Source organism: Drosophila hydei, unplaced genomic scaffold, assembly GCF_003285905.1.
Source record: "Drosophila hydei strain 15085-1641.00,03,60 unplaced genomic scaffold, DhydRS2 tig00000296-arrow-arrow-pilon, whole genome shotgun sequence".
NCBI lineage: Eukaryota > Metazoa > Arthropoda > Insecta > Diptera > Drosophilidae > Drosophila > Drosophila hydei.
In genome coordinates this window covers 1,382,535-1,407,203 of record NW_022045705.1, presented here as the reverse complement: position 1 = coordinate 1,407,203, position 24,669 = coordinate 1,382,535, and the positions used below count along the sequence as shown (strand labels likewise).

Here is a 24,669-nt window from a genome sequence, read left to right as displayed (position 1 = left end):
AGAAGAATTGCTCAACGATTTCACAGTCCCCACATTTTTGGCATACTTTTCTACTGGTTCTACAGGGTAGCGCCTGGGCATGCCATCGACATGTGAATTTCAATTTTTTTCTGCGCTGCGGGTTAAGCGATAAGCATGCCATATAGAAAAGCATCAACACATTTCATATACATAAGAATATTGTTAAATTCCCAGTAGAGAAAGCGCGTAAATGTCGTGAGTAAATGTGATTACACACACAGAGAGAGAGAGAAAGAGAGAGAGAGAGAGGGAGAGAGACACACACACACATAAAGATAGAGACAATCCATGTGGAGGAACTGTAGATAGAGATTAAATACATTTGCTTTAAATCAGTTGCGCACTAAACTTTGCAAACGTCGAATCTAATAGAACAAAATAAATATGAACTCTGCTAAATTGCTGTTAATAGGATTTATTTTTGTAGCCGGCAGCCGGGCAATGCCGCAATTTCCTTGTAAGTATAGACGATCTGTCTATATAGCTGTGCTCTTCACTCATTCCATTTTGGTGCATTTGGCAGCTGGCTACCGTTATAGTACACAGTATTGCCGAGATACGCTTACAGCCAGGCAATTGTATGTGGGCGAAGTGTTTACACGGCCTGGGCAATGTGTGCGAGTGCAATGTCTGGGCACACTTCAGCTATGGGAGGATACGTGAGTGAATGATAGAGAGAGAGAGAGAAACAGAGAGAGTGTGGATTGGTTGACCAATCAAATACACAAATATTTTATTCATAATTTTCACTGTCATTCTTTATTAACCGTTACAGCTGCAAAGTTCCAGTTGGTTTGAAAGGCGATTGTCATGTGTTGCTGCCCTCTGAAACCAATCTGGTCTATCCCAAATGTTGTCCCCTATACGAATGCAAAACGTTCACGTCGAATCCAGAGGGAGAGTTGGAGCAAACGAATACGTATGATCATACTGGCAATTTGCGTAAATCGCATCTGACCGAGGTGATTGTTATAAATAAGGATCGTCTAGGACCAAATTTACGAGAGGGACCAACAGTGCAGCCAAATGTTCGAAAATATTCAATATAAGCTGCCGTTTTATGCGGTTTTCACTGTATATATGTATGACTATATCTATACAAATGGATATACATATATACATATATATATATGTGCGTGAGTGTATAGTGTGAATTTGTTGTGTGATCAATTAGGCCGTAGTTAGTCATAAATCAGCTGTATCGCATTGCAATGTTACGTGTCCTTTATATACACATGTGTTGGACACCATTAAATTACATTAAATTAAAATTTAATTCAACTGCAAAGGCGGCATTTTTTTAGACAGGGATGTCCCCTATGCAATTTTTTGTTTGGCAGAACTGCTTTACTTTTGCGACTAGCAAAGCTTAAGCTATCGATAGAAGACCACTCAATATGTAAAGTTTGTTGCTCATTGTACTGTAGCAACTGTATAAATATACAAAATAAATAAATAAAACTATAACTAATACACTAGATGTATAATAACTGTCAATTGATTTAATATTATTAGAGATATTATGTTCAAATTTAAAAATTCGCGTTGCCAACTATGGCAAATGTTTTAAACGATATATATTGTAACACACAGCTGGCTATTGTACTTGTATCGATATCAACAAGTCAACATCGTCAATTATCGAAGTATCAATTGCTCGTAAGTAGGAAATTCTAGAAATATTTCAAAATACATATAAATTTTACATCAGTCTCACTTAGTTACTCACACTTACTAAATTTGTTTAATCGAAAAACAGCAGAATCGAGTGTAAATCTATTTTGGAAACAAGGGAATTCAACTTTAACAATAAACTGCGTATTTCATCATAACAAAAAAAATGTTGCTGCGACTTGCATTGGCGAAGGCTCCATCGAGCAGCTTGCTCTTGGCTAAGTCCTCGAGAATTAATCTAAATGTAGTGCGCAACTATGCTCGTGGTCCAGTGCGCACCACACGCAATCCCGGAACCGTGGATCGGACACAGATGCGAACTCAACCCACACTCAAGGAGAAGCTAATGGGCCCACCAAGTGCCAATGGTAAGTGGTTGCTTTTCAATTGTAACCGTAATTTAATTGCTGCTCTTTGTAGCTTTTTCATTGGGCAAAGGCGCTGCCGCGGGCGCCGCTGTCGTCGGTCTGGGTGCCCTTTGCTATTACGGCGTCGGCATGGGCAAGCACACAAGCATTGCAGATAACGCCATGTGAGTAGAAATTCCTCGAAAGAACTGCTCTACACCACCCGAATTTATATACAAAATAAATATATGCATCTCTCGTGGAAGCATCGTCCAGCCTTCCAGGATTCTCTAATCAATACATAATAGAAGTGCTCCTAACAATTCAGAGGAGGACAGAAATAGAGAGAGGGAGATCCTGTCTATCCTCCTCTAATGCATACAAAGCATAATCCTAAACAAAGCCCACCCAACTTAACTTAGCCTAATTTGCTTATCCTCTGTGCACTTAACGAGCGTCGAGTATTTGACATTCATATGTCTAGCGCGATTGAGCAAGATGTCTCTCTCTCTCGCTTTACCGCTAGACAACACACATGCACATTGACTTGCCCCTGCATCCGCATTTGTAATAATTTGTCTCTTTCTCTTCGTCTGCAGCATGTGGCCGCAGTATGTAAAGGAGCGCATACAATCGACATACGCTTTCTTTGGTGGCTCCTGCCTGCTGACTGCAGCCTCTGCTGCTGCTGTCTTTCGATCACCTCGCCTTCTCTCGCTGGCCTCGCGTGGAGGCATTGTGGTAAGTCACATACATTCACACTCTCCTGCATACACACACATATATATATATATATATTTATGTTTATCGTAGTGGTCATTAGCTTCTTTAGCTTTGGTCATTGGCAGTGGAGCTGTCACTCACTCTATTCAATATGAAAAGGGTTTGGGGCCAAAGCATTTGGCTTGGGCCGTGCATTGCGCTCTTTTGGGTGCTATGATTGCCCCTATGTGTTTCCTTGGTGGACCGATACTAACGCGCGCTGCTCTCTATACGGGCGGCATTGCCGGTGGCTTGTCGACGATCGCAACTTGTGCACCGAATGATAAATTTTTGTATATGGGTGGTCCATTGGCCATTGGCTTAGGCGTTGTCTTTGCCTCATCCTTGGCATCGATGTGGCTACCGCCAACTACCATGCTGGGCGCTGGTAAGTAATTGACTTTTATCACAATCCTATATAATATCCTTTTTTTATACATTCTTCTGCTTGATATTTTTTCTAGGTTTGGCTTCGATGTCGCTTTACGGCGGATTAATTCTATTTAGCGGCTTCCTGCTCTACGATACGCAACTGTTGGTGCGCAAGGCTGAGGTGTATCCACAGTATGCATATGCCCCCTTCGATCCCATTAATGCGTAAGCAATTTAAGCTAGTTAGACGTAATTGTTGAAATTCATTTGATTTCTTCTTTCAGTTCGATGTCTATTTATATGGATGTTTTGAATATATTTATACGGATTGCGACTATAATGGGACTCAACCATCGTAAATAGTTTAAAACAAATACAGTTGTGATACACCAATGATATATATGTAAAAAAAAAAAAAATTAAAAATAAAGCTATATAGGCTATATAAAGCCCAAATATGTACATTTTCGCATTGGCTTAAAGGCTTTCTATAAATGCGGTAAATAAATAGCGATGTGCGTGTTGCAATGGTACTATCGATGTTATGCAACGCATATCGATTATTGGTAAAACAATTTGCAGTTTCCTTACTGTGAATCTTTATTAATAAGAATATTCTGAATCTTTATTAATCAATAGTTATTTGCAATTGTTTTAAAATTAACACTAACAACAAAAGCTACCTTTAATATGTAATGCCACCAGACTGTAATTTAACCTGTTTGAAATTATGTAAATACGTAATATATCGGAAGGCATTGCGATTAAGTATCGCACGAAGAGTATTTTAAGCGGAATATATCCGTCAACAGGATAATACGATATACAAACTCGTACAGAAAGAAAGGATTTTAGAGCTTAAAACAGATTTGGCTTTGGCAACAGCGTCAAATGTGTGACAAAACTATTATTTAATTAGGATTTGTATGTATGTGAGCACTTGCAAACTAATAATAGAACCGAACACAATTCACTTGATAGTTCATGATATTAAATTTTAATTTAAGTTTATAATTTATTGTTGTTCCCTATTATTGAGTTGCATAAACGTGTTGCAGGTGCGCTCCAATCGAAGCTATAATACAACCGGTTGGACAAGGGGCAAGGCTCAAGACACAACGGGTAAGTCCGAGTCCTAGACAAAGCAAACGCCGGCAACCGGCGGGGCCGCGCCCTGCGCCAAGTACGCAGCAGCCGGCAGACAGCAAATCGATTTACGATAACAAGTGTTTTGGTTTCTTCTTTTTTTATTTGTACGGTGATTTCTTGCAGCAGCCGCGACAGCAACAGCCGCCGTAGCGAACGTAACGCAAAGGGGAAAAGTTGAAGAGAAGGTGGAGGTGGACGATAACTATAACCGTGAAATGGAACGACGTTATCTAAAGAACCCATTTAATGATTTCTCCGGCGGTGAAAATACGCCCTTTGCCACCGATGAAGAGCACATAAAGACGTTGATATGCACCTACGTAGATGCCATATTGGAACATTGTCATCCCAATAGCGACGAAGAGGATAATCGAGGTGATTTGTATGTGGGCAATGCTGGCATTGCCTACATGTTCTGGAAGCTTAATAGCTGCGAGCAAACCCGTGAACTCTATCCGGCATTGGAGCACGCGGCGGCCTTCATACGTAATGCCAAAGCAAATGCAAAACGCTATAAGAAAAGATCAGCTGAACGATATTCCTTTCTCTGTGGCAATGCAGGCATCTATGCCGTCTCCGCAGCCATATCACAGGAATCGAAGAATACGGAGGAATTATCCACAGACTTGGCCAACTTTAAGTCGGGCATTCCATCAAGCAAAGAGTTCATGCATACGAAATATGGTTGTGATGAGGTGCTAGTGGGACGAGCAGGCTATCTATCTGGCTGCTACTGGCTCAACGACGTGCTGCCGGAGAAAAAGATCACGGATGATGATCTCGTCTCTATTTGCCAGCTAATCATCAACAGCGGGCGAGAGTATAGTAAATTGAATAACTCTCCATTGCCATTGATGTACCAATACCATGGCACGGAGTATCTGGGCGCTGCTCATGGCCTTTGCTCTATTTTGCACATGCTCTTGGATAGCCCATGGTTTCGTACGGTTCCCATATCGGCGCCCGCTGCTGAGCTACGAGATATCAAGCGTTCGATTGATTTTTTTCTGGAACTGCAGGATGGTGAGGGAAACTTTCCGGTAGCTCTGGAGGATTTGCGTTCGGGCCGGGACAAGCGACTTGTCCATTGGTGTCATGGTGCCCCTGGCGCTGTCTATCTGATGGCCAAAGCCTATCTAATCTTTAAGGAGGACAAATACATTATGTCGCTGCGTCGCGCCGCGGATTTGGTGTGGAAGAAGGGATTTTTGCGCAAGGGGCCGGGCATTTGCCACGGCGTAGCCGGCAATGGTTACGTCTTCCTTCTCCTCTTTCGCTTGACCAATGAAATGAAGTACCTGTATCGTGCTCACAAATTTATGGAACTCTTAACCAATTCTGAGTTTAAGCAACGTGCGCGCGTTCCTGATCGACCGCACAGCCTATACGAGGGAGTCGCTGGAACCGTTTGCTTCCTTGTCGATCTCCTTGAGCCGGAACAAGCTTATTTTCCCTTTATGGATGTCTTTCATTAGATAATCCTAGCCACATCCCTTTCCTCCTGCTTCCCATTCCTTATCTAGTCAATTTTTTTTTCTTCAAATTCAGCGCCTATCTTGTTGATATTGCTGCTAGTGAAGAATAATTCTTCAATTCAATTTACACTCAAATTTGTAGGTGTCCTGGTATCTCTTCATATTTACTTTTTTTGTTGTATATCTAAAATATCTACCGCGCTCTTTATCGCCTCTCCCACACACTACATTTTGATTGCGTGGTTCAATCATATTCTCATATCAAAATTCTCTGTGCTTTAAGCTAAGCAATTAAATATTAAATAATACGCATACATAAATATTCAGATATATATACATATATATATTATATATACATACACGATACACAAACAATTATACAACATATATTTATATACAATACTTACATTCATAAACATAATATAAAAATATATAGACACATATACATATATGTGTGTATACTGTGCTTTATACCTACGAGTAACTCCATTGAAGAGCTCTAAATTCTATTGTCAATAAAGATTATACTACAAAAATTCATTTCTGTTTTAATATTACTAATACCAAATATCGTAAGTTTGCTTAGTTTCAAATTTAGCGCTCATTTACCGGCGTTCTGCGTTGTAGAGATAAGTTTTCGGATTACCCACAATTTATCGCTTACACATATCGTAAATCTGTCATTTTAAATTCATTGCCCTACCTATCGATATTATTCTATTCGTTACTTTAGTTACCATTAATTGGTATCAGTGAGTGACTTATTCTTTACCATATTACCCAAGCGCAACTGTGCTCTTCTTTATTATTTTTTCATTTTTATCCACGTAATTAGAAGTTAGCCGCAATGAGCGGCACAATTCGATTATCTCACGATCGGGCTGTTTGACGATGAATTGTTGCAAGTCAGCTTGTTGTGCGATAAATGCCTATCGACAATCAACTTGCATCCCTAACTGACTCTTTTCGTGGTGCGGACGCAATCTGCAAACTCGTGGCGAATTTTTGTATTCGATTTTCGTTGTCCATTTGCACAGCAAAACAAAGTAAAGTAACACAAAACGATGCAGACTAAGAAATATAAACACATATTAATGTTAAAATTTACAGATGCCGGGCGTTGAAACAATCAAGTCCAGTTGGGCCGATGAGGTGGAGCTCGACTATGGAGGCCTGCCACCAACAACGGAGACGATTGAGAATGGCCATAAATATGTGACCGAATATAAATACAATAAGGATGATAAGAAAACGAAAGTGGTGCGCACTTACAAAATCTCCAAGCAGGTCGTACCGAAAACTGTCGCCAAGCGTCGCACCTGGACGAAATTTGGTGAATCGAAGAACGACAAACCCGGCCCTAATTCGCAAACAACAATGGTCTCTGAAGAGATTATAATGCAATTCCTCAACTCCAAGGAGGACGAAAAGGCCAACGATCCGTTGCTCGATCCCACCAAGAACATTGCCAAATGTCGTATTTGCAATGGCGAACATTGGTCCGTCAACTGTCCATACAAAGGTACCGCCATGGATACTAATCTTATGGAGAAAAAGGCAGCAGCTGCTGCATCCGCAGCTGTGGATGCACCCAAGTCTGGAAAATATGTGCCACCATTCCTCAAGGATAGCCAAAAGGGTGGTATGGGTATGCGTGGACGTGACGATACGGCCGCCATACGCATTTCCAATTTGTCCGAATCAATGACAGAGGCGGATCTCGAAGAGCTGGTCAAGAAGATCGGCCCACAGAGCAAGATGTACCTGGCCCGCGATAAGAATACCGGTCTCTGCAAAGGTTTCGCCTACGTTCACTTCAAACAGCGCAAGGATGCAGCAGCGGCCATAGAAATCCTAAATGGTCATGGCTACGATCATTTGATCTTAAGTGTTGAATGGTCAAAGCCACAGAACAACTAAAACAAGATGAAAACGACGACGATGTGTGCGTGTGTGCGACGTATGTATGTGTGTGAAAAGGCGAAGCTGCCTAGAACGGCAAGCACAGGAGTGAAGATCGTAATTTCCTTTTTTTTATTGTGAATGATTTCCACTTATAAAGAGCCTGAAGCATACCGCATGTGTTACAAATAATTAGTACATGGTATCTAAGCTATAAGTTTGCTAAAAACACAAAAAACAAAATAAAAAAGAAAGAAAAATTGTTGTCGAATGAATATTTTGTATGCTATGCAGATTGTTTATTTACATTCACAGCGCATGTCGTCACATATGCTGCGAATAGTGTTGCCAGAGGACGAAAGTTCGTAGGGAAATCATAAAAAGCGACAGCTGTGACGTCACGAATGTTGTGAACAACACACTCACGACGATTACCAGAGAGTAGCGCATCAATAACAACACTCCAGCGAGCATCTCTCATAAAAAATATTTTGGCTATGATTCGATTGGGGGCTAAGTATATATGCTACAAATTCATATTTAATATAAAAAATATATTTTCATTCCCATAAATAATATGTAAAATGTATGCCATTTGAAGCTATTTTAAGGCACAGTATTGATTTAAGGGAATGCCACTAATGGTGTTTGTTATGAATATGCATATATATATGTGTCAATTACCCTGAATGATACATGTAGAATACAGCGAGCATATCACACACAAGAACAGTGCCTTATAACGCATATAGTCTGTAACGCAGGGTATTGATGAGTCGACTAAGAACAGACCTTCTCATTTGCTTGCGTAAATTGTGTTTTTGTTTGTGCCGTGCGCTAAATTTAGAAAATAGGTGCCGCTAAAGCATTTTAAATTTGAATGCAATATTTTTGAGCTGCTGCTGTTGGCTGACAGTTCTACAGGTGTGTTTGCAATGGAATCCTCATCAAAGTTGGCCATCAAACGCGGCACGCGTATTCTAACTGAAAAACCATTTGCATATGTGCTTAAGTCTAAATATCGACTGGAACGCTGCGATAATTGTCTGGAAGCGTGAGTCGCAGTGAAATTAGTTAGTGGAATTATAATATAATACAGCTCTTATATCGGACAGGACAAAGGTGTTAAAGTGCTCCAATTGCCGTTATGTCTCCTACTGCAATCGCAGTTGCCAGCAACAGGCTTGGCCCATCCACAAGCACGAATGCCAATTCCTTAAGCGTGCGCTGCCCCGCATTGTGCCCGATGCGGCTAGGATGCTCTGCCGGCTTATCTTGCGCTTGGAACATGGCGGAGATCTGGAACGAGGCTACTACACGGCACACGGATCTCGCAAATTTCGCGACTTAATGTCACGTGGGTGCCAAATCACAGAAATGTTATATTTTTATGTAAACTCCAGTTTAATATCTTTTGATTTGCAGACTATGCGGAGATTAAGAATGACGCGAAGCGCATAGAGCATTTGGAATCGTTGCATGCGGTGCTCACGGATATGATGGTGGACAGTGCAAGTGGAACTGGAACTGGAAGCTTAGTACCCAATCTAAATGAACTGATGAGCATTTATGGCCGTGTAAGTATGAGGGCGCAGCAACAGCAGCAATATATCTGTGCTGCTCTAAACCACATGTTTATCTCACTCTTTCTCATGCATGTGAGCCACTTGAGTATAGTGAAGAGAGTATCCTTTCGATTCTCCAGATCTCCCCTGTAGTTTCTTAAGGCTTTTCTCGATACCTAATCATTTTTTCTCTCTTTAATCGTGCAGCTAATTACGAACGGCTTTAATATTCTGGATGCGGAGATGAATTCGATTGCGACAGCCATTTACCTGGGCGTCTCCATAACAGACCACAGCTGCCAGCCGAATGCTGTGGCCACGTTCGAGGGCAACGAACTGCATGTGCATGCCATTGAGGATTTGCCGTGTCTAGATTGGTCCAAGATCTACATTAGCTACATCGATCTGCTCAACACGCCCGAACAGCGCAGGACAGATTTGAAGGAGCATTACTATTTCCTTTGCGTGTGCAGCAAGTGCATCGATCCGCAGGAGATGCATGAAATGACCGCAGCAGTCTGTCCAAATAGTAACTGCGATGCTAGCGTTAATATACAATTGGATAAATGTGAGAGCTGTGAAACAGCTGTGTCGGACCAGCTGCGCAGTGACTACAAGGAGGTGATGTCCTTGACACAGTCCAGTTTGGACTCCATGAAGGAGGTGGCGTGTAAGTACACTGCCTAGACAAAGCCAGTGAGCAGCTAATTTAGGGGAGCTGTCTACATACCTTATACAAAGATACTCCCTATATACACAACACTCTATTGACTGCATACTCCATCTATTCCCCACCAGATCTGGACGTCTGCAAAGTATGTCTGGCGAAGCAGCGTGGCATACTCCATCCGTTGAACGTTTGGCATGTTAAGACGCTCGATGCCGCCTTCGAGGCATCGATTCAGGTGGGCAAATGGACAGAGGCTTTGGACTATGGGCAGCAGCTGTTGCCAGGCTTTGCTAAGTATCATGGTGAATGGAATCCGTTGCTAGGTCTGCTCCAGCTAAAGCTGGGCAAGATTGAGCTATATGAGCGCAACTACAAGCAGGCCATGCAGCATTTGCAGGAGGCGCAGCGCATTTTGAATGTAACACATGGACGTGATCATCGCCTGTTGCTGGAGCAACTGCGTCCGCTTATGTTGCAGGCCAAACACAAGATGAGATGAGATCGGTTAAGGGATAAGCTACAGTCTCAAAATAAAGAATTTAATTATAATCCAATTAAGAATGTATTCATTTGCAATTTCCGTTAAACGATCTGTGTGATGGCCTTGGCGCGTCGATCCGTGTCCTGGAAGAGGGCGCGTATCAAATGCTTGATCTCTTTTGCCTGATAATTGGCTGTCAAGGGACCGGCGCCGTCGCACCACAATTCCGTAAACTCCTTGAGCGAGGCATTCATCATGGTCTTCAGCTGCTGCAGCTTCTGCCAGTTGCGCACCTGCAGCACCTCATGCTTATCCTGATACAGCAACGGCCCCTTCTCCAGCACCACATCAATCAGATCGCTCAGCTCGCTGGCCATCGTGGCCGAAATGTCGCGCAGCGTAAACACTCGCTGCACCAGCTCATTGACAAACGCATTCAGCAGCTCACAGAAGCTGCTGTTGTAGACATTCTCCGGCAGCACCTGCTGCCAAACGTTCTTCAGCAGTTCCAACTGGCGCAGACACTGGCGCACCAATCGCAGTGGCACCGAGCCCAAAGTATGCGGATTCTCAAACTCTGTCCAAGTATAAGTTGAATAATTATTAATAGTTAATAGTTAATAGAAGAAAAAGCATGAAAACCCACCGAACCCGCTCATAATATCCATCAGTATAGACTGCTGGTAGTTGAGCTGAACGCGTAAATGTTTGCTGCCCGTGGACTGAAGCATCTTGACCAGCGAGGGATAGCTATCGATGGCGCTGTTGGCATGCTGGGCCACCCAATGGGTCAGGTATTGGCAATTGTTGTGGAACAGCGCCGACTGCTGAGGGATGCTCTGCAACAGTTTCTTGTGCACCTTGGGCACCTCATCAATGTAAGTCTCCAGCAGCTGAGCAACGACTCCGGCCAATGGATCGGGCGTTGACTCTGCTGACTTATCCGTTGGCTGTCGCAGCACGCGATCCATCAACTTCACAAAGTCCTATCCATGGGAAAGAGACATGTTTTAATTATATATGAATGACAAGAATTTTGGGTCTGCAGCGCAGATTTCAAATGGAAATCTTGGTTTATCCTAACCCCGAAACTACCATGTCCCCAACGGCTGCCAATGGGTAATGGGGACAGACAACTAAGCAGCCAGAACGGTAGTAGGCCAAACGGACATGGCAAAGACTGATGATTGGAAAGACGGACATAACGACAGAGACGGATCGATTGATGAAGAGTCAGACAAACGGTGAGAATAGTGGACAGCATCTGACCGACTGGTGGAGCGATTGAGATGAAGACAGACGGACAGCCATTGAAATGTATGAAGCGTGCACAAAATACCCGATCGAGTATGATTCAATTGGGAGATAAAATCGAATGATGCTTGCCTGGGCGCTCTTGGAGATCATGCAACGAGGAAATAGAAACGGATCACTAGCCACATTAGCAGACAGGTTATTCGGAGCCACCAATATCATGTCCTGTAGATCACGTTGGATTATCTCACGAGCTGTGGCCAAGACACGAGCTGACAGGCGATTGCGATAGTATGTATCGAACTCCTTGGTGAACTCGGTTAGAGCACAATCCACCTCTGGGTTAATCAGATATGCATCCGCTAGGAGATGTTCGAATTGTAAAACATCTACGCATAGGGTCGAGCTATTGTATTCATCCATTGTCTCCGGGACAGCAGAAATCAAGCACTCCTCGACGAGCAGTTGCAACATGCGATCCTTAATCTGATCGCCGATAATGCTGAAGACATGCTGGGTGCCATTGAGGTTGCTATTGATGCCGCCTAGCGTCTGCAGGAGCAGGCGAAAATGGTCAAAGACATCTTTATAGCTGGGACGCAGCAAAGGCGACGAAGCATCCTGATCCTTGATAGAATACGAAAGCGTTAGCTGTATATGACTGCCATCCTTGGCCGTTTCATTGTATTCGACCGAAACAGGTTTCTGGATCAGTGGCTCGATGCAGTGTTCTAGCAAAAAGTTGCACAGCTTGGCTGGATTATAGCGCTCCTGGAACAGGGCTGTCACAATGTCCTGCAGCTGCGCTTCGTCCTTGCTAATAAGCAACGTAACACATTTCGAATTGGGAAACGTTTTGCAATTCAATTGCACAAGACGATCGAACCGCTTCTGCAGATTCTGCTGCAGCAAATGTGCCTGCACGTGGTACTTGACTTTAATGGACTCATAGCAATCCAACGATTGGAATAGTCGCTCCACTTCGGGCGCTACATCGGTAGAGTCTTTCGCTTCGCTGTAGATTAGGCTGCGTAGCTTGCCCATCAGATCGAACACGACGAGGCAATCCTTGTTGGCCTTCGCCTCTTCGACACACTGAAATAGATCGTCCAGTTTTAATATATGCTCGCTAACACGCAGTTCTAACATTATTTCCCGTAAATCCTTGCTGCTCTTGGCTAGCTCGGCACTGGCATCGTTTAGGGCGGATAGACCCTCCTCACCAACGGTGGCCAGCAGCTCGTTGATTTCGTCGCCCAGTATGCTTGATTTCTCCAAAAAGATATCTGGTGATGTATGGTTGGGCATAAATTCTGTATAATTTTCATCGATGTGTTTGCGTACGCGCGTTTGAAATCTTTCGGTGCGAACCAACATTTTCGTGATTGCTGATTTTGTTGACTCAATATTCTGGCTCTGGCCTTGAAAGGTCTCCATCAGCATCTGATTTTGCGCCATCATCTTTAAAAGCGTTATTTTCCTACGGAGAGTTGTTTTAAAATAGTTTAATTTATATTTGATGCAAATACAAACTGCAACGACGACGCTTGTTTACTTTTTTTTTCATTTATCAATTGTAGTTTGAAAATAAAATAATCGAGCTAGATCAAATGTGCGATAGTTAACCATTGTGATAATAGTATCGATCGATAGTTGTGTGTAGATTATAATAAAATAGAAATAATTCTTGCTACAAGCCACAGCAGCAGCTGCATTTAGTGTTTTTTTTTTTTTTTGCATCTATTCGAAAATCTTAACTTACTATTTGGGGACAATACAAATTGCAACGATAACGCGCAATTTTTGTGTTTACACTTATCGATTGGAACATGTAAGTGCGATGCCTTATTCAAGAGTAGACAAAATATATTGCCGGCAAAATAAATAAATTGGTTAAATTTGCTGCTTTATGTTATAAGTTGATAATATGATAAAAAAATTAATCCTTTTACTACTTCTTTCTATGCAGTCTTCAAATATATCGATATTTTTTGGTAGTTCAACATGAGCAATTACAATACGTATTCCGATTAATGTAAATTAGAATAGAATAGCGTAGAATGTCTTCGAAAAAGACAAATACAATTTCAAAATGTATATATATATTGCTAATTATGGCAATAACTGGAACTAGAAGAGTTAATTGCATAGAGCCATTATCAGCAATTGCAGGCACTGCAATAGTTACCGGCTTTTTAGGGGCAAGCAAGGTTTTCTATTGTAAATTTGCTGAGTGCTGCGACGAACGTAGTGTGCCGGGTGATATAGAAAGTACGTAGATTTCAAGTGCAGTAGAGTTTTATATATGTATATAACAAATAGATTTTCAGAACTAAAACAGTCGTTGTCCAGGACGCTCTTTGGCCAGCATATTGTGCAGCAATATGTTGTTTCGGCACTCACAGCCCATTTACAATCGACGAGTCGAAAGCCGCTTGTCATGAGTTTCCATGGAACACCGGGCACGGGGAAAAGCTTTGTGGCGGATCAGATAGCACAGGCTCTTTATCTGGAAGGCCCAAAGAGCAAATATGTGCACAAATATTTGGGCCGAGCTGATTTTGCGCACCCGGGTCGCCTGCATGAGTACAAGGAGCGCATCAACAGGGAGGTGCGGGAAAGCATCAAGGAATGCCCGCGTTCACTCTTCATATTCGACGAGGTGGACAAGATGCCGACTGGTGTATTCGACACGCTCACATCGTTCATCGACTATGCAGCCAACATGGGTGACGCTGATTATGCGAAAGCCATCTTTATATTTCTTTCGAATACAGCGGGCATAGAAATCTCCGATCACTTGGTCCGACTCATGAAGAGTGGCAAACGTCGCGAGGATACGAAACTCTTTGATTTCGAGAAGATGCTAGAGCTGTCTGCCTACAATATGGAGGGTGGCTTAAAGAAGACGAACATGATCGAGGCGCATGTCATCGATCATTATGTTCCCTTCTTGGCCCTCGAGAAGACCCACATCATTCAGTGTGTGGAGGCCGAGTTTGCTCGTTATGCATATAACCCAAAAAAAAATGATATTCAATTGGTAGTTAACAACGCCGTTACCTACGATCCGAAGCATAGCATGTTTGTCACATCCGGTTGCAAGACCATCGAGAAGAAGGTTGCCATTGTTGTCTATGATCAAAAGACTTGAAAGTCTGTGTTCATTTTTTGTACTTATTTAATTTTGTATAAATATATAAATAAATATAATAAACAAGGATGGAATCCTTAAAAACTCACAAATAGGCCGAGAAGTATGAGCTAGGATATCCCATTATGAATAACGATTCGAACTTTGTTTTGTCATTGATATACCTCGAGAGCTTGCAACAATTGGGATTATCTTTCATCTTATTTTAGTTTAGCTATTCAGAGCTTGGATACATTTCTTAGCTTGGATGCTGTAGACTACTCTGTAGACTTGGTTTCTATGGCACAACTCGAGATCCATGTGGGCTTTCTCGCCTGGTATCTGAGGTGCTTGCAATGATAGACGGCTTTGCACTTACTTATTTCTCACATGTTTAATAACTTTCCTCTTTTACATATTACAATTGAATGGAACTATTGCTACCAGGGATTGAGCCACTTGAGCCGCGCATCCTTTCGCAGAAGATCCGTGTCCAATCGCTTGGGCTGTTGATCATATTCCTGGCGTGCTTTGCAACGCTGTTCCACGGGTCCGATTTGTTTAGTCACCAGGCATTCGCCGTTCTCCTTGAGTATCGTGTGCTTGATGTCCTGTGCGGTTGGTTCCCCGTAGGGGAATGTCACTGGGGACACTTTAATCAAATGCTTAATCTTCCATAAGCGGGCATTGTTTTCGGGTATATTTTTAACCACGGTAAAATCGCTTTGTTTTCCATCCAAGCCCAATTCTTTAAGCAAACGCTTCTCCCAGTAGGGATTGCCTTTAACGGGCTTGATGCGCTGCACGCGAAACAACTTGGCCGGTTCAATTGGCGGATCCTGATGGTCGGGAGTTCTATACAAAGGTAATTATTTAATTTTAAGAATTCTTTTCAACGGGCCGGGATTTTCTACTTACCTGGGATAGTAAAAAATATTCTCGTATTTCTTGCCATCTTTGTACAGGAACTTTTTGTTATGTTTACCATAGTTGCGCTCGATCTTAAGGCTGAGCTGAAGTGGCCTCAATAGACGCAATGTGTTCATTTTATTTAACAAATATTTTAATTTACAAATATATAAACGAAATCAGCAGTTGCTTGGTTATGAAAGCCAGCCAGGGCTGCAGCGCGATATTGCCATTCACACAAATAGAATTCCAAGTGACAGTTGAAGCTATCGATAGTTAGATGGGCACTAGTGTTGTAAGCAAGTCAAAGTCCATTGACACAATCTAAGCCTATCGCTAGACGTTATATGAACACCTACAAGCTATCTGTAACAGTTTTTAATTTTTGAAAAAATTATAAATTGGATCAACTTGGATAAACTTGACCGAAATTTGTTTTCTGTACAAAAATAAATATTAGTTAGTTAGTTATTTCATGTTTTATGAATTTCTCTTAAGCTATCAACCTTTTTACCTAAAAACTGTTATAATGTTATATTTTCCAAACGTCGTTTGCTCTTATACTATTATACTATTCCTTTTATACTCTTTTGAGCAGCATTTTAATGGTGGGGCGTTACAGTTATATGATTAGCATAATCGCCGCCATTTTGTTACGCTGATTGGCCCTTGGCTCTGTATGCAGCGCTTCCCATTGGCTGTTACCTTGCCATGCGAACGGGGGTTGCTTGATTCACATAGCAGCTGCCTATAAAGGATGCTGCAGCATCCGCACAGCAACTCAGTTCGTTTCGAAAGCTTTGCGGGCGCAGGACATCAGTTAAAAAATAAAAATAATACACAAATCAAATCTTGTGTCTGATTGTGATTCTTGTAAGTAAAAGTTGTTGAACTACAAATTTGTGTCGAAGTTTTTTTTGTTTTAGTTAAATATTACTTTAAAGTGAGTGTGTTTGATCTCTGGAGTATAGTTTCCGCCACAGATCACAGCCCTTAACAAACTCTCAGATTTTGCAAAGCGCATTAAACCGCAAAATCAAAAAGGGTTCCAACATCGTCTCAACTCCCGCGGGCCACAATAAATGCAAACGTGACAATTGTTCCGTTATTTGTGTAGGTGTGAAAATATGTCGCAAATAAAAGCCCGAAGAGCAACAATAATAATAATAAGTAAACACAATAATAATCATAATAAATATAATATAATAGCAAACGCAAACAGGACACGTGACCAAAAAGGGTTCCCCAAAGGGGTTGGCTAACTGACACACATACACATACCCTTATGATGCCCACAGCACAATTCTATAAATAATGCAAGTGTTATGTACGACCTGGGCGTGGGCGTGAGCGTGGGCATGGGCGTGGGCATGGCGGGCAAACATCCTTAATCAAGCAGAAATTAAGTCTGCGCCAACAAATATTTATATATATATATATATATATATATATATACATATATATACATATATATATATACATGTTGGCGCTGTCGTTTCTATTTATCTATATCCCTGATCCGGGAATTGCTACTCGCTGCAATTGAAATCGATTAACTTATCGATTACTAGCTCAGTAAGTTTTTGAAAAACCTTAACTGTTAAATCGATAACTAAAACCATTCCATCTAAATATTTTATATGGAGATTTGACATTTTATTGCTATTGCCTGCCATTTGGTAAGCATCGATAAAAATCGATTTTTCATTTGCAGTTTTTAAGCACAACTCAGGATCTAAAAAAGCTAGAAAGATCAGATTTTGTATGCATTCTCTCATTGGGTACACATTACTGGAAAATAACTTAATTTTGGTATACCTCTTTATATGACTTGGTTTCTTTGAGTTAGAGCTGAAGGCATCAGATTTGATATGATATCGTGAATATCTCTGTCAATGATCTTCAAAGTTCAAGTTACTTCGCATACATTGGAGCGCTTGCTCCTTGGTATATATAATAGTAGAGCAATATAGCCAGAATTGTCACTTTCAATGGGTTCAGGGTATAATAAAAATAAGAGCTAGAAATAATAGATCTGGTTTGTAGACTCTGGTCAGTTATATAAATTAAGGAATAGTTCGCATAATTATGTTTTCAGGCACTCTTCTCCATTACATCCGAACCTAAACTAACAATTGACCATTTGTGAACTTTTTCTTGATTTTGAACAGTGGTCAGCCCAGGCGCAGCAGCAGCAGAGGCAGCAGAGGCAGCAGAGGCAGCATCGGGATCAGGATCAGGTTCATCTTCTAAATATGGTTTACGATATGGCACACCTGGCACCGGGGCCGCCGCAAAGCATCTCACTGAGTCGCTACTATATGGATCAGGATGACGATTTGGCAGCGGGCAACAACAATGCGAACATATCGAATGGCCATGGACATGGTCATGCCGCTAGCGAGGACTATGCGGCGAGCACGACGCTGGACATCGATCAGCGATATCAGGCGCGGATTGCGTGCGAGACGGCGGCACAGCCAGCGCTGCCCGGGCCGCCGCCAACGCCGGCGCCACGACGCCGCACCACGCCCATCACCCATCTGGATCCCTCCGAGCTTGTGGGGCTGTCCAGGGAGGAGCGACGTCGCCGACGTCGAGCCACACTCAAATATCGAACGGCGCATGCGACACGCGAAAGGATACGCGTCGAGGCCTTCAACGTGTCCTTTGCGGAGCTACGCAAGCTGTTGCCAACGCTGCCGCCGGACAAGAAGCTGTCGAAGATTGAGATCCTCAAGCTGGCCATCTGCTACATAGCGTATCTGAATCATGTTCTCGAGACGCCCTGAGATACCGCCAACGCCTCCAGCTGCAGCCAGTTGCCAGGCGCCATGTTTCTCAACAACAGCTCCACCTACTCCCCCACCTCCACCTCCACCACCACCTCCGCCACCTCGTCCTACTCCTACAACTAGACTTAGCTCCGACATATATGTATACTTAAGTCTATATATATCTAACTCTATATATATATATCTATTCTAGTCCATCGAATCAACTCGATCTTAGGCAATGTGTAAATTCGTGTTTTTTTTCATAGAGTATAGCTATATATATAATACGTGATATTTGCTTCTATATCCAAGTCCAGCAATAAATTTATCTATATCTATATATATATCTATATATATGTATATATTGTACAGAATTCACCTGAGTTTACTTCTGGGGCAACGACGAAATGGGGGAAAAACCTTTTGTTATCTAGATGTACTTGGCTCACATCTCACTCATCATATTCCTCTTTCTCCATTGCTTTCATATTCATATTCTCTTATTTCCAGCAAGGGGACAAAGAGGAAACTTGCCTCTCCGCCTTTCTCTCTCTCTCTTTTCTCACTTTCTATGTGCCCATCTTTCTTTCATTCTCTTTCTATACATCTATCTCGCTCCCTCTGTCTTTATCTCTTGATCTCTCATCTCTACATATCTATCTATTTATATTTCTCTCTCTTTCTGTCTCTTTGCATATCTCTTTCCTCTCTTTCCTTCTCTATATATGCATCTCCCTCTGTCTCTCTATCATCTGAGTTCCATACCTCCCTTCCTGTTTTCCATATTCTCCTTTTCCTTCCTATCTCCCATTCCTTTTTCCACCCTTCACTAAACTCCTCTATCCCTACCTCCGTCTTCATCCCTAACTTTCTTTATTCCCTCTCTCTCTCTGTCTCTGTCTCCCTGTTTCTCTCTTCAAATATCTCTCTATCTTTCTTCTCCATGCTTCTCTCACATTCTGGTTTTCTCTCTTCCACTCGCGCTCTCTCTCTCTCTCGATATATATATATATATATTTCTATCTAGCTATGATCTATCCCTCTTCATTTTTCTCACTTGTTCCATTTGTTCTTTTCTTTTAATAAATAATATACTTTGCTTTAGTTATTATTACAGGGTATCAAGATTTTAAGCCTATAATATAAATTAGCTCGTGCTAAAGTTCAAAGTCTATCATTTACAGGGTATCTCAGGGCCAATCATGTGTCAGTTTTGCAAAGTTGCGTGGCTCAGCTGGCGTTGTCAAGTTTTTCATTTGCTTTGTTGTCTGCGCGCAACACGCCAGCTGCGCCAAGCCCCAATCCAAGCCAAACTCCCCACCTTCTCTCTCTCTCTCTCTCTCTCGCTCTCGCTCTGCCTCGCTATGCTTCGCTATCTCTGCCTTGGCTGCTGTGCGCAGCGCAAGCCACGCCCCCAAAAATCTATAAAAATCTATAAAGTCCCCCACAAGCAAACATGTCAATCATAGTGTGTGTTGCCTGTGTGTGTGTGCCTCTGTCTCTGCCTCTGTATCTGTCTGTGTTTGTGTTTTTGTTTGTGTCTGTGTTTGTATATGTTTTGCTCAACACATTATTTCAAATAACTATAAAAACATATATACATTCCAGTTTAACATCAGTTCACAATCGTCCCATTGAAGATTCATAATTTTACTTCCCACTTTCCGTTCGCATTCGAAATTCGAAATTCATAAGCCGAAATAAAAGGAGAAGGAAGAGGAAATGGCGTTCAATTTCAGTGCGATGCAGGTGAGCCAGCGTTGGCAGTAGTCAGCCGAACCTAACCTCATTTTTGCTGCACTCGCGTTGTCACCTATCTAAGATCTGTGCTTTTCTTTGGTACTAGGCGCGATAACATAAAATGGCGTCAGTAAGGGCGACGCTGGTGTGTACGACTAGTCAATACCCTGTAAGCCTCGTTAGATACTTAACACATTCAAATATAATTAGGCACGTAGCACGTAGCTATTGTGAGCGACTAGTCTACGTTCCGTAAACCATCTGCCACTCGCTGTAGCCGTGCATTTTTGTATACTATCATACTTTATGAGGTTTTACTCCAGTCCTATATAGCTAGCTTTATGTCTTGTGTGTCCCACAAGGCCGACAACGTCAACAATAACAACATAGACATAGACATGGCAACGGGTGAGCGTGTCCTCAATCTGGGCTATGTTTAGGCTGCACAGCCATCAAAATACCAATAGAGCTTGTCCCTACCCAAGTATCAGGCTCTAAAAACGGAGAGCATAAGCGAAACTGGCGACAAAGTTCAACAAATTGTAATAAATGTCGGCAGGATATGGGCGTGAATTCTGGAAGTATTTCGAGTATGTTTGAGTTTCCGATATGTCGTGTGGCTACGCTAAACAGTTGTGAATGAGATAGTGAAACAACGAAAAATTTTCTGAAATGAAATTTAGCCTGAACTTCAGTTATATTAGCTTAAACGTTTTCGACGCCTTTGTCGGCTAACAGCTGAGCTGTAACTGTGCTGTAACTTAATGCATGTATTTGCATGTGTATGTGTGTGGGACTCGTACGCAGCTTTTGCATATTTTCCCCTCCTTTCTTCCTGGCAGCCGACAGCTATGCCAAAATAGCGACAGTTTTATTTACTTGGTTACCATTACCGATTGCCATGCAACTTGTTTATAGTTATTTTTCCATTTTGTATTACAACATTTTTGTTTTTGTGCCGTGCACTAAGAAGACGCGCTCAAAATAGTCTAACGGAATTTTTGCGTACGACGGTCAAGCCGAGTGTCAAGTATTTTTATTAATGTGCGTGCAAATACATATGCATGTGTGTGAGTGGACTTTTTTTTTTGCATCTGCAGCGCCCTCTTGTGGGGAATTGTATTTAATGGCATTTCAATTGCAATTACATATGGACAGCTGTTTTGGGCGAGCTGCTGGGCAAAATTGATTGGAAAAATGTGGAAATGGTAGAGAAAACTGTGCACTGAGAATCTGGTATTGATGCTACTGCTACGTCTACTTCTGCTGCTGCTGAATGCAGTGCGTGAAATTAGCTTAACTGTAGCCCACTAGACACTCTTCATTTCCCCTACTGCTACGTCAGCCACGCCTCGTACGTGTATGTGTGGGTGGTGTTTGAACCACACAAACACCAGACGTTGCACGTGCAGCTTGCTAGCTTTTTGACTGTCTAATCCAGCATGTGATAAATTGCACCCCAGAGGGCTGCACATAAAAATCATCGCTAAGGGTATCCTGCTGCTTCGTTAAAAAGGGTGGGCTTCAATTGTCCCGTTATCTGTCTATATGAGCTAAGCTCTTGAGGTCTTTTATCGGGGCTCTCGTCCTATTGTTGCTAATTGAGTTTAAAATCAATTTGTATTTTACGCTGTGCTCTAGTCCCTGTTATCGATAACCTCCACCCCAACGCTAACGACTATGAGAACGGTGCCTGCGTCCATCTCGAAGCGCCAGTGTTGTGTAATTGCCGTGTAAATTTAATTACAATAGCAACGCCTCACAACAAGAGCGACCTCTGTGCAGGTCCTTTGTAGATCTCCCTTTGGTTCGCACGCACTCAATCAAGGCCTCTCTCACCCCCTGCCGCATTCCGTCATCAAGTGTTGACAGCTTGCCACGTGCTGCGGCTGCGGCTGCAGCTGCTGGGCGTGGCCTTGTGTATTGTATTACCATTCGCAATTTGCATTTGCCACCTCGTCTTGATTGAAATAAAACTTGCGTGGGAAGCTGGATGGCTGCTCCCGCAACTGGCGCACTTGATCCTTGGAGCTGCTGCTCAGTGGAAGAAAAATACAGCGAGAGAGAGAGAGAGCGAAATAGCCGACCTGATAAATGATTGCGCCAGCAACTCTGATCCATGGCTCACGGAAGAGCCTGAGGTCTTAGCTCTGACTCGAACAGCAATTGCCAGTTCCGGTTTGTACTTTTGCTGTCTCTTGATACCCTGGCAACTGGCCACCATATGGGGTAGCTGCAATTCAAGTGACTGATAGACATTTATCATCAATAATATTTAGTCCGAGGACTTCACTTGAGCAGAGTATTTGTAATGCTCAGCTCTTGCATTCCTCTTTCTATAGCTGTAACGAGTTACCCACTAAGGGGTATCGTCTAGTCATCTACTCTGGGCATACCCGAACCTTTTTTTATTGTTTCCGTTTGCCGTCTGTTTAAAAAAGCAAACACAAACAGAAACAGAAACAAGAAGCGCAAACAACGCATTAAGTGGCATTAGCCGAAATGCCTTTTTTACACATGTTGCAACACGGAGATTACGATTACGCCGTGTAATTGTTGCACGGGGGTTGGGCCACGCCCACTAGGGTGGGATCGCTAGGTTAAAGGGAAGGGAGGGTGCGGCTCAGTCCGGTCTTTGGCTTTTTATCAATTGGTTTGCTCAGCGGCCATAAATAACAGCTTTAGGAGTTGGCAATTGAAACAGGTGGCTGACAGGTTCAACTGGCTTAAAGCCAACTGCAACAGCTCTCCATCTCTGTCGCTCCCAATACCTCGCTGCTTCGTAAGAAAAAAGGAGGGTGTCGCATGAAGTCAGACACTATGTCAGCTCTACTGAAGCCAGAGACCTGACATTAGGCGTACGTCCTTAAATACTAAGCATATTGAAGGCGTAGCTTTTCGGAAAAGTATACCATATTTTTTAAAGTCTAGAATAAATTGGCCGATGACTTGGTTTAGGAATTGACTCGAGAGCTCAACTGATAAATGTCTCTCTTTATCTCTTTCTCTCTTCTCCAGTCTGCTAGTCTATTATATTCTATCTCTCCTTTCCTGCTTAGTTCTCCAAGTCTTCCTTTTAACTTGCCTCCTTGCATGGTTCTTTCTCTCTCTCTATCTCTCGGTCCCTCTTTATCAATCTCTATCTTGATATCGACAGCTCTCTCTCTCTCTCTCTCTCTGTCTCTCATTTACTCCTCACTCTATATTTCTTTCCCTATCATACTCTCTCTCTCTTTCTCACTCTCTATAATACCAATTAATCAAATCGATTTCCCATTATTGAATCTTCTTTTCTATCGTCTATCGCCTATCGTCACTGCTGCCGCTCATGTAGTATGAGCGTGGCTTTCAAGCAAAGAGCGTCAGCAATTGGGAATATCCACGCTTTTCTCCACCTCTGCCACGCATTCTGAAAGGGAACTCGAAGCCACTCGCAGGGATCGACGGACATCTGCTGCCCACAGCAGCTCGGTAAGGTTAAACACAAAATTAGCCAGAGAAAGACTGTAGAAGACGTGCTCAACTCATCTCTCGTCTCTCATCCTTGCAGGGACGGCAATTTCTTGGGTCAGTATCGCGGCACATATCATTTGCCTTTGCGCATTACGCGCAGCTTTGCGACGCACTACAATAATTGCCTGAGTAACAGGTATAAGTATTGGAAATATCCGAGGAATCTGTGCAACTGCCAGCGAGCGCTTAAGCATCAGTGCGGCTACCGTGAGACATTGGGCCTGAAGGAAGATCCGTTTTGGCAGAAACCAGAATGCCAGACCAAGTGTCAGGGTCTGCATCAAATGCTTGAAATCAACAAGCTGCACTTGAAGTGTCAGCGCGTCAAGTGCCAGCCAAAGGTGAGTTAGGCTACATCAATCGCTGTCAATCAGATCACATTTGCAACGAGCACCCACACCCACGTCCCTAGCCCACTGAAAAGCTGATTCCACGCATTGGCGACGCCTCGTCCAGGTATCGAAAGAAACTAAAGAAGCGTCCAGTCACTGCCTTCGAATACAATCGTCGACATGGTGCCCACGGGGAGGACTTGAAGGCGAACAAAGTTTCCAAAGAGGCTATCAAGGATCCTGCCAAGGAGCCTGCCAAAGAGCCTGCCAAGGAGCCTACCAAAGAGCCTACCAAAGAGCCTGCCAAGAACCTCGCTGCAACTTCAAGTCAAACCAAATCGACAGCCAGGTCGACCACCAAATTGGCCAAATCATCAAAGACAAAAGCCAAGTAATCCCTCTTCCTCTACCTAATGCACTGGTTGACATACAAATTTTGACGTGATCTTTTAATAAATTTTTTAAGCTTCTATTTTCAATTCATGCTCGTCAGTCAATCGGCCAATCGGCCAATCAATCAGTCAGGCAATCCCATTCCTTTAGCCTATTCCATTTATTAATCGATCAATCAGGCAGCTACCAGCCTCTCAACT

General features: G+C 42.7%; 9 protein-coding genes across 16 annotated transcripts; 7 read left to right on the top strand and 2 right to left on the bottom strand.

The window, feature by feature from the left end:
* The first annotated feature begins 335 nt into the window (after nt 1-335).
* Nucleotides 336-1,418, top strand: LOC111604681. The gene is made up of 3 exons (XM_023322849.2): nt 336-478; nt 545-680; nt 797-1,418. Exons 1-3 carry the CDS (start codon nt 406-408, stop codon nt 1,068-1,070), a joined length of 483 nt encoding a protein of 160 aa, XP_023178617.2. The 5' UTR covers nt 336-405; the 3' UTR covers nt 1,071-1,418.
* A 181-nt stretch (nt 1,419-1,599) lies between these two features.
* LOC111604964 (lanC-like protein 3 homolog) lies at nt 1,600-6,132 on the top strand. Of its 4 annotated transcripts, none has more exons than XM_023323261.2 (6): nt 1,600-1,680; nt 1,781-2,063; nt 2,116-2,227; nt 2,642-2,783; nt 4,235-4,298; nt 4,452-6,132. In XM_023323261.2, the coding sequence occupies exons 2-6, from the start codon at nt 1,862-1,864 to the stop codon at nt 5,798-5,800; spliced, it is 1,869 nt and encodes a 622-aa protein (XP_023179029.1). In that variant the 5' UTR covers nt 1,600-1,680; nt 1,781-1,861; the 3' UTR covers nt 5,801-6,132. The 4 variants fall into 4 exon arrangements, with proteins under 4 accessions (XP_023179029.1, XP_023179016.1, XP_023179026.1 ...); XM_023323248.2 differs by having other exon boundaries at nt 4,449-6,132; XM_023323258.2 differs by having other exon boundaries at nt 1,615-1,680; nt 1,784-2,063; nt 4,449-6,132.
* Nucleotides 6,133-6,739: 607 nt separating this feature from the next.
* LOC111604520 (eukaryotic translation initiation factor 3 subunit G-1) lies at nt 6,740-7,955 on the top strand. The gene is made up of 2 exons (XM_023322647.2): nt 6,740-6,846; nt 6,911-7,955. The coding sequence occupies exon 2, from the start codon at nt 6,911-6,913 to the stop codon at nt 7,718-7,720; it is 810 nt and encodes a 269-aa protein (XP_023178415.1). The 5' UTR covers nt 6,740-6,846; the 3' UTR covers nt 7,721-7,955.
* Nucleotides 7,956-8,458: 503 nt separating this feature from the next.
* LOC111605017 (histone-lysine N-methyltransferase SMYD3) lies at nt 8,459-10,484 on the top strand. The gene is made up of 5 exons (XM_023323351.2): nt 8,459-8,756; nt 8,818-9,059; nt 9,128-9,279; nt 9,475-9,937; nt 10,066-10,484. The coding sequence occupies exons 1-5, from the start codon at nt 8,638-8,640 to the stop codon at nt 10,434-10,436; spliced, it is 1,347 nt and encodes a 448-aa protein (XP_023179119.1). The 5' UTR covers nt 8,459-8,637; the 3' UTR covers nt 10,437-10,484.
* Nucleotides 10,485-10,490: 6 nt separating this feature from the next.
* On the bottom strand, nt 10,491-13,453 carry LOC111604989 (centromere/kinetochore protein zw10). 5 transcript variants are annotated; one of them, XM_023323323.2, is made up of 4 exons: nt 13,435-13,453; nt 11,805-13,152; nt 11,065-11,404; nt 10,491-10,995 (listed from the first exon to the last, which is right to left on the bottom strand). In XM_023323323.2, the coding sequence occupies exons 2-4, from the start codon at nt 13,131-13,133 to the stop codon at nt 10,520-10,522; spliced, it is 2,145 nt and encodes a 714-aa protein (XP_023179091.2). In that variant the 5' UTR covers nt 13,134-13,152; nt 13,435-13,453; the 3' UTR covers nt 10,491-10,519. The 5 variants fall into 5 exon arrangements, with proteins under 5 accessions (XP_023179091.2, XP_023179076.2, XP_023179086.2 ...); XM_023323308.2 differs by lacking the exon at nt 13,435-13,453 and adding an exon at nt 13,206-13,232; XM_023323318.2 differs by lacking the exon at nt 13,435-13,453 and adding an exon at nt 13,202-13,230.
* A 240-nt stretch (nt 13,454-13,693) lies between these two features.
* LOC111600164 (torsin-like protein) lies at nt 13,694-15,148 on the top strand. Its single transcript, XM_023316197.2, has 2 exons — nt 13,694-13,943; nt 14,003-15,148. Exons 1-2 carry the CDS (start codon nt 13,733-13,735, stop codon nt 14,824-14,826), a joined length of 1,035 nt encoding a protein of 344 aa, XP_023171965.1. The 5' UTR covers nt 13,694-13,732; the 3' UTR covers nt 14,827-15,148.
* A 32-nt stretch (nt 15,149-15,180) lies between these two features.
* On the bottom strand, nt 15,181-15,991 carry LOC111600243 (39S ribosomal protein L30, mitochondrial). The gene is made up of 2 exons (XM_023316321.2): nt 15,724-15,991; nt 15,181-15,660 (listed from the first exon to the last, which is right to left on the bottom strand). Exons 1-2 carry the CDS (start codon nt 15,849-15,851, stop codon nt 15,246-15,248), a joined length of 543 nt encoding a protein of 180 aa, XP_023172089.1. The 5' UTR covers nt 15,852-15,991; the 3' UTR covers nt 15,181-15,245.
* Nucleotides 15,992-17,969: 1,978 nt separating this feature from the next.
* LOC111605722 (helix-loop-helix protein 1) lies at nt 17,970-18,533 on the top strand. Its single transcript, XM_023324416.2, has one exon. The coding sequence runs from the start codon at nt 17,970-17,972 to the stop codon at nt 18,504-18,506; it is 537 nt and encodes a 178-aa protein (XP_023180184.1). The 3' UTR covers nt 18,507-18,533.
* Nucleotides 18,534-20,031: 1,498 nt separating this feature from the next.
* LOC111604729 (protein Flattop homolog) lies at nt 20,032-24,507 on the top strand. The gene is made up of 4 exons (XM_023322902.2): nt 20,032-20,240; nt 23,566-23,702; nt 23,782-24,085; nt 24,157-24,507. Exons 1-4 carry the CDS (start codon nt 20,214-20,216, stop codon nt 24,469-24,471), a joined length of 783 nt encoding a protein of 260 aa, XP_023178670.1. The 5' UTR covers nt 20,032-20,213; the 3' UTR covers nt 24,472-24,507.
* Nucleotides 24,508-24,669: the final 162 nt, after the last annotated feature.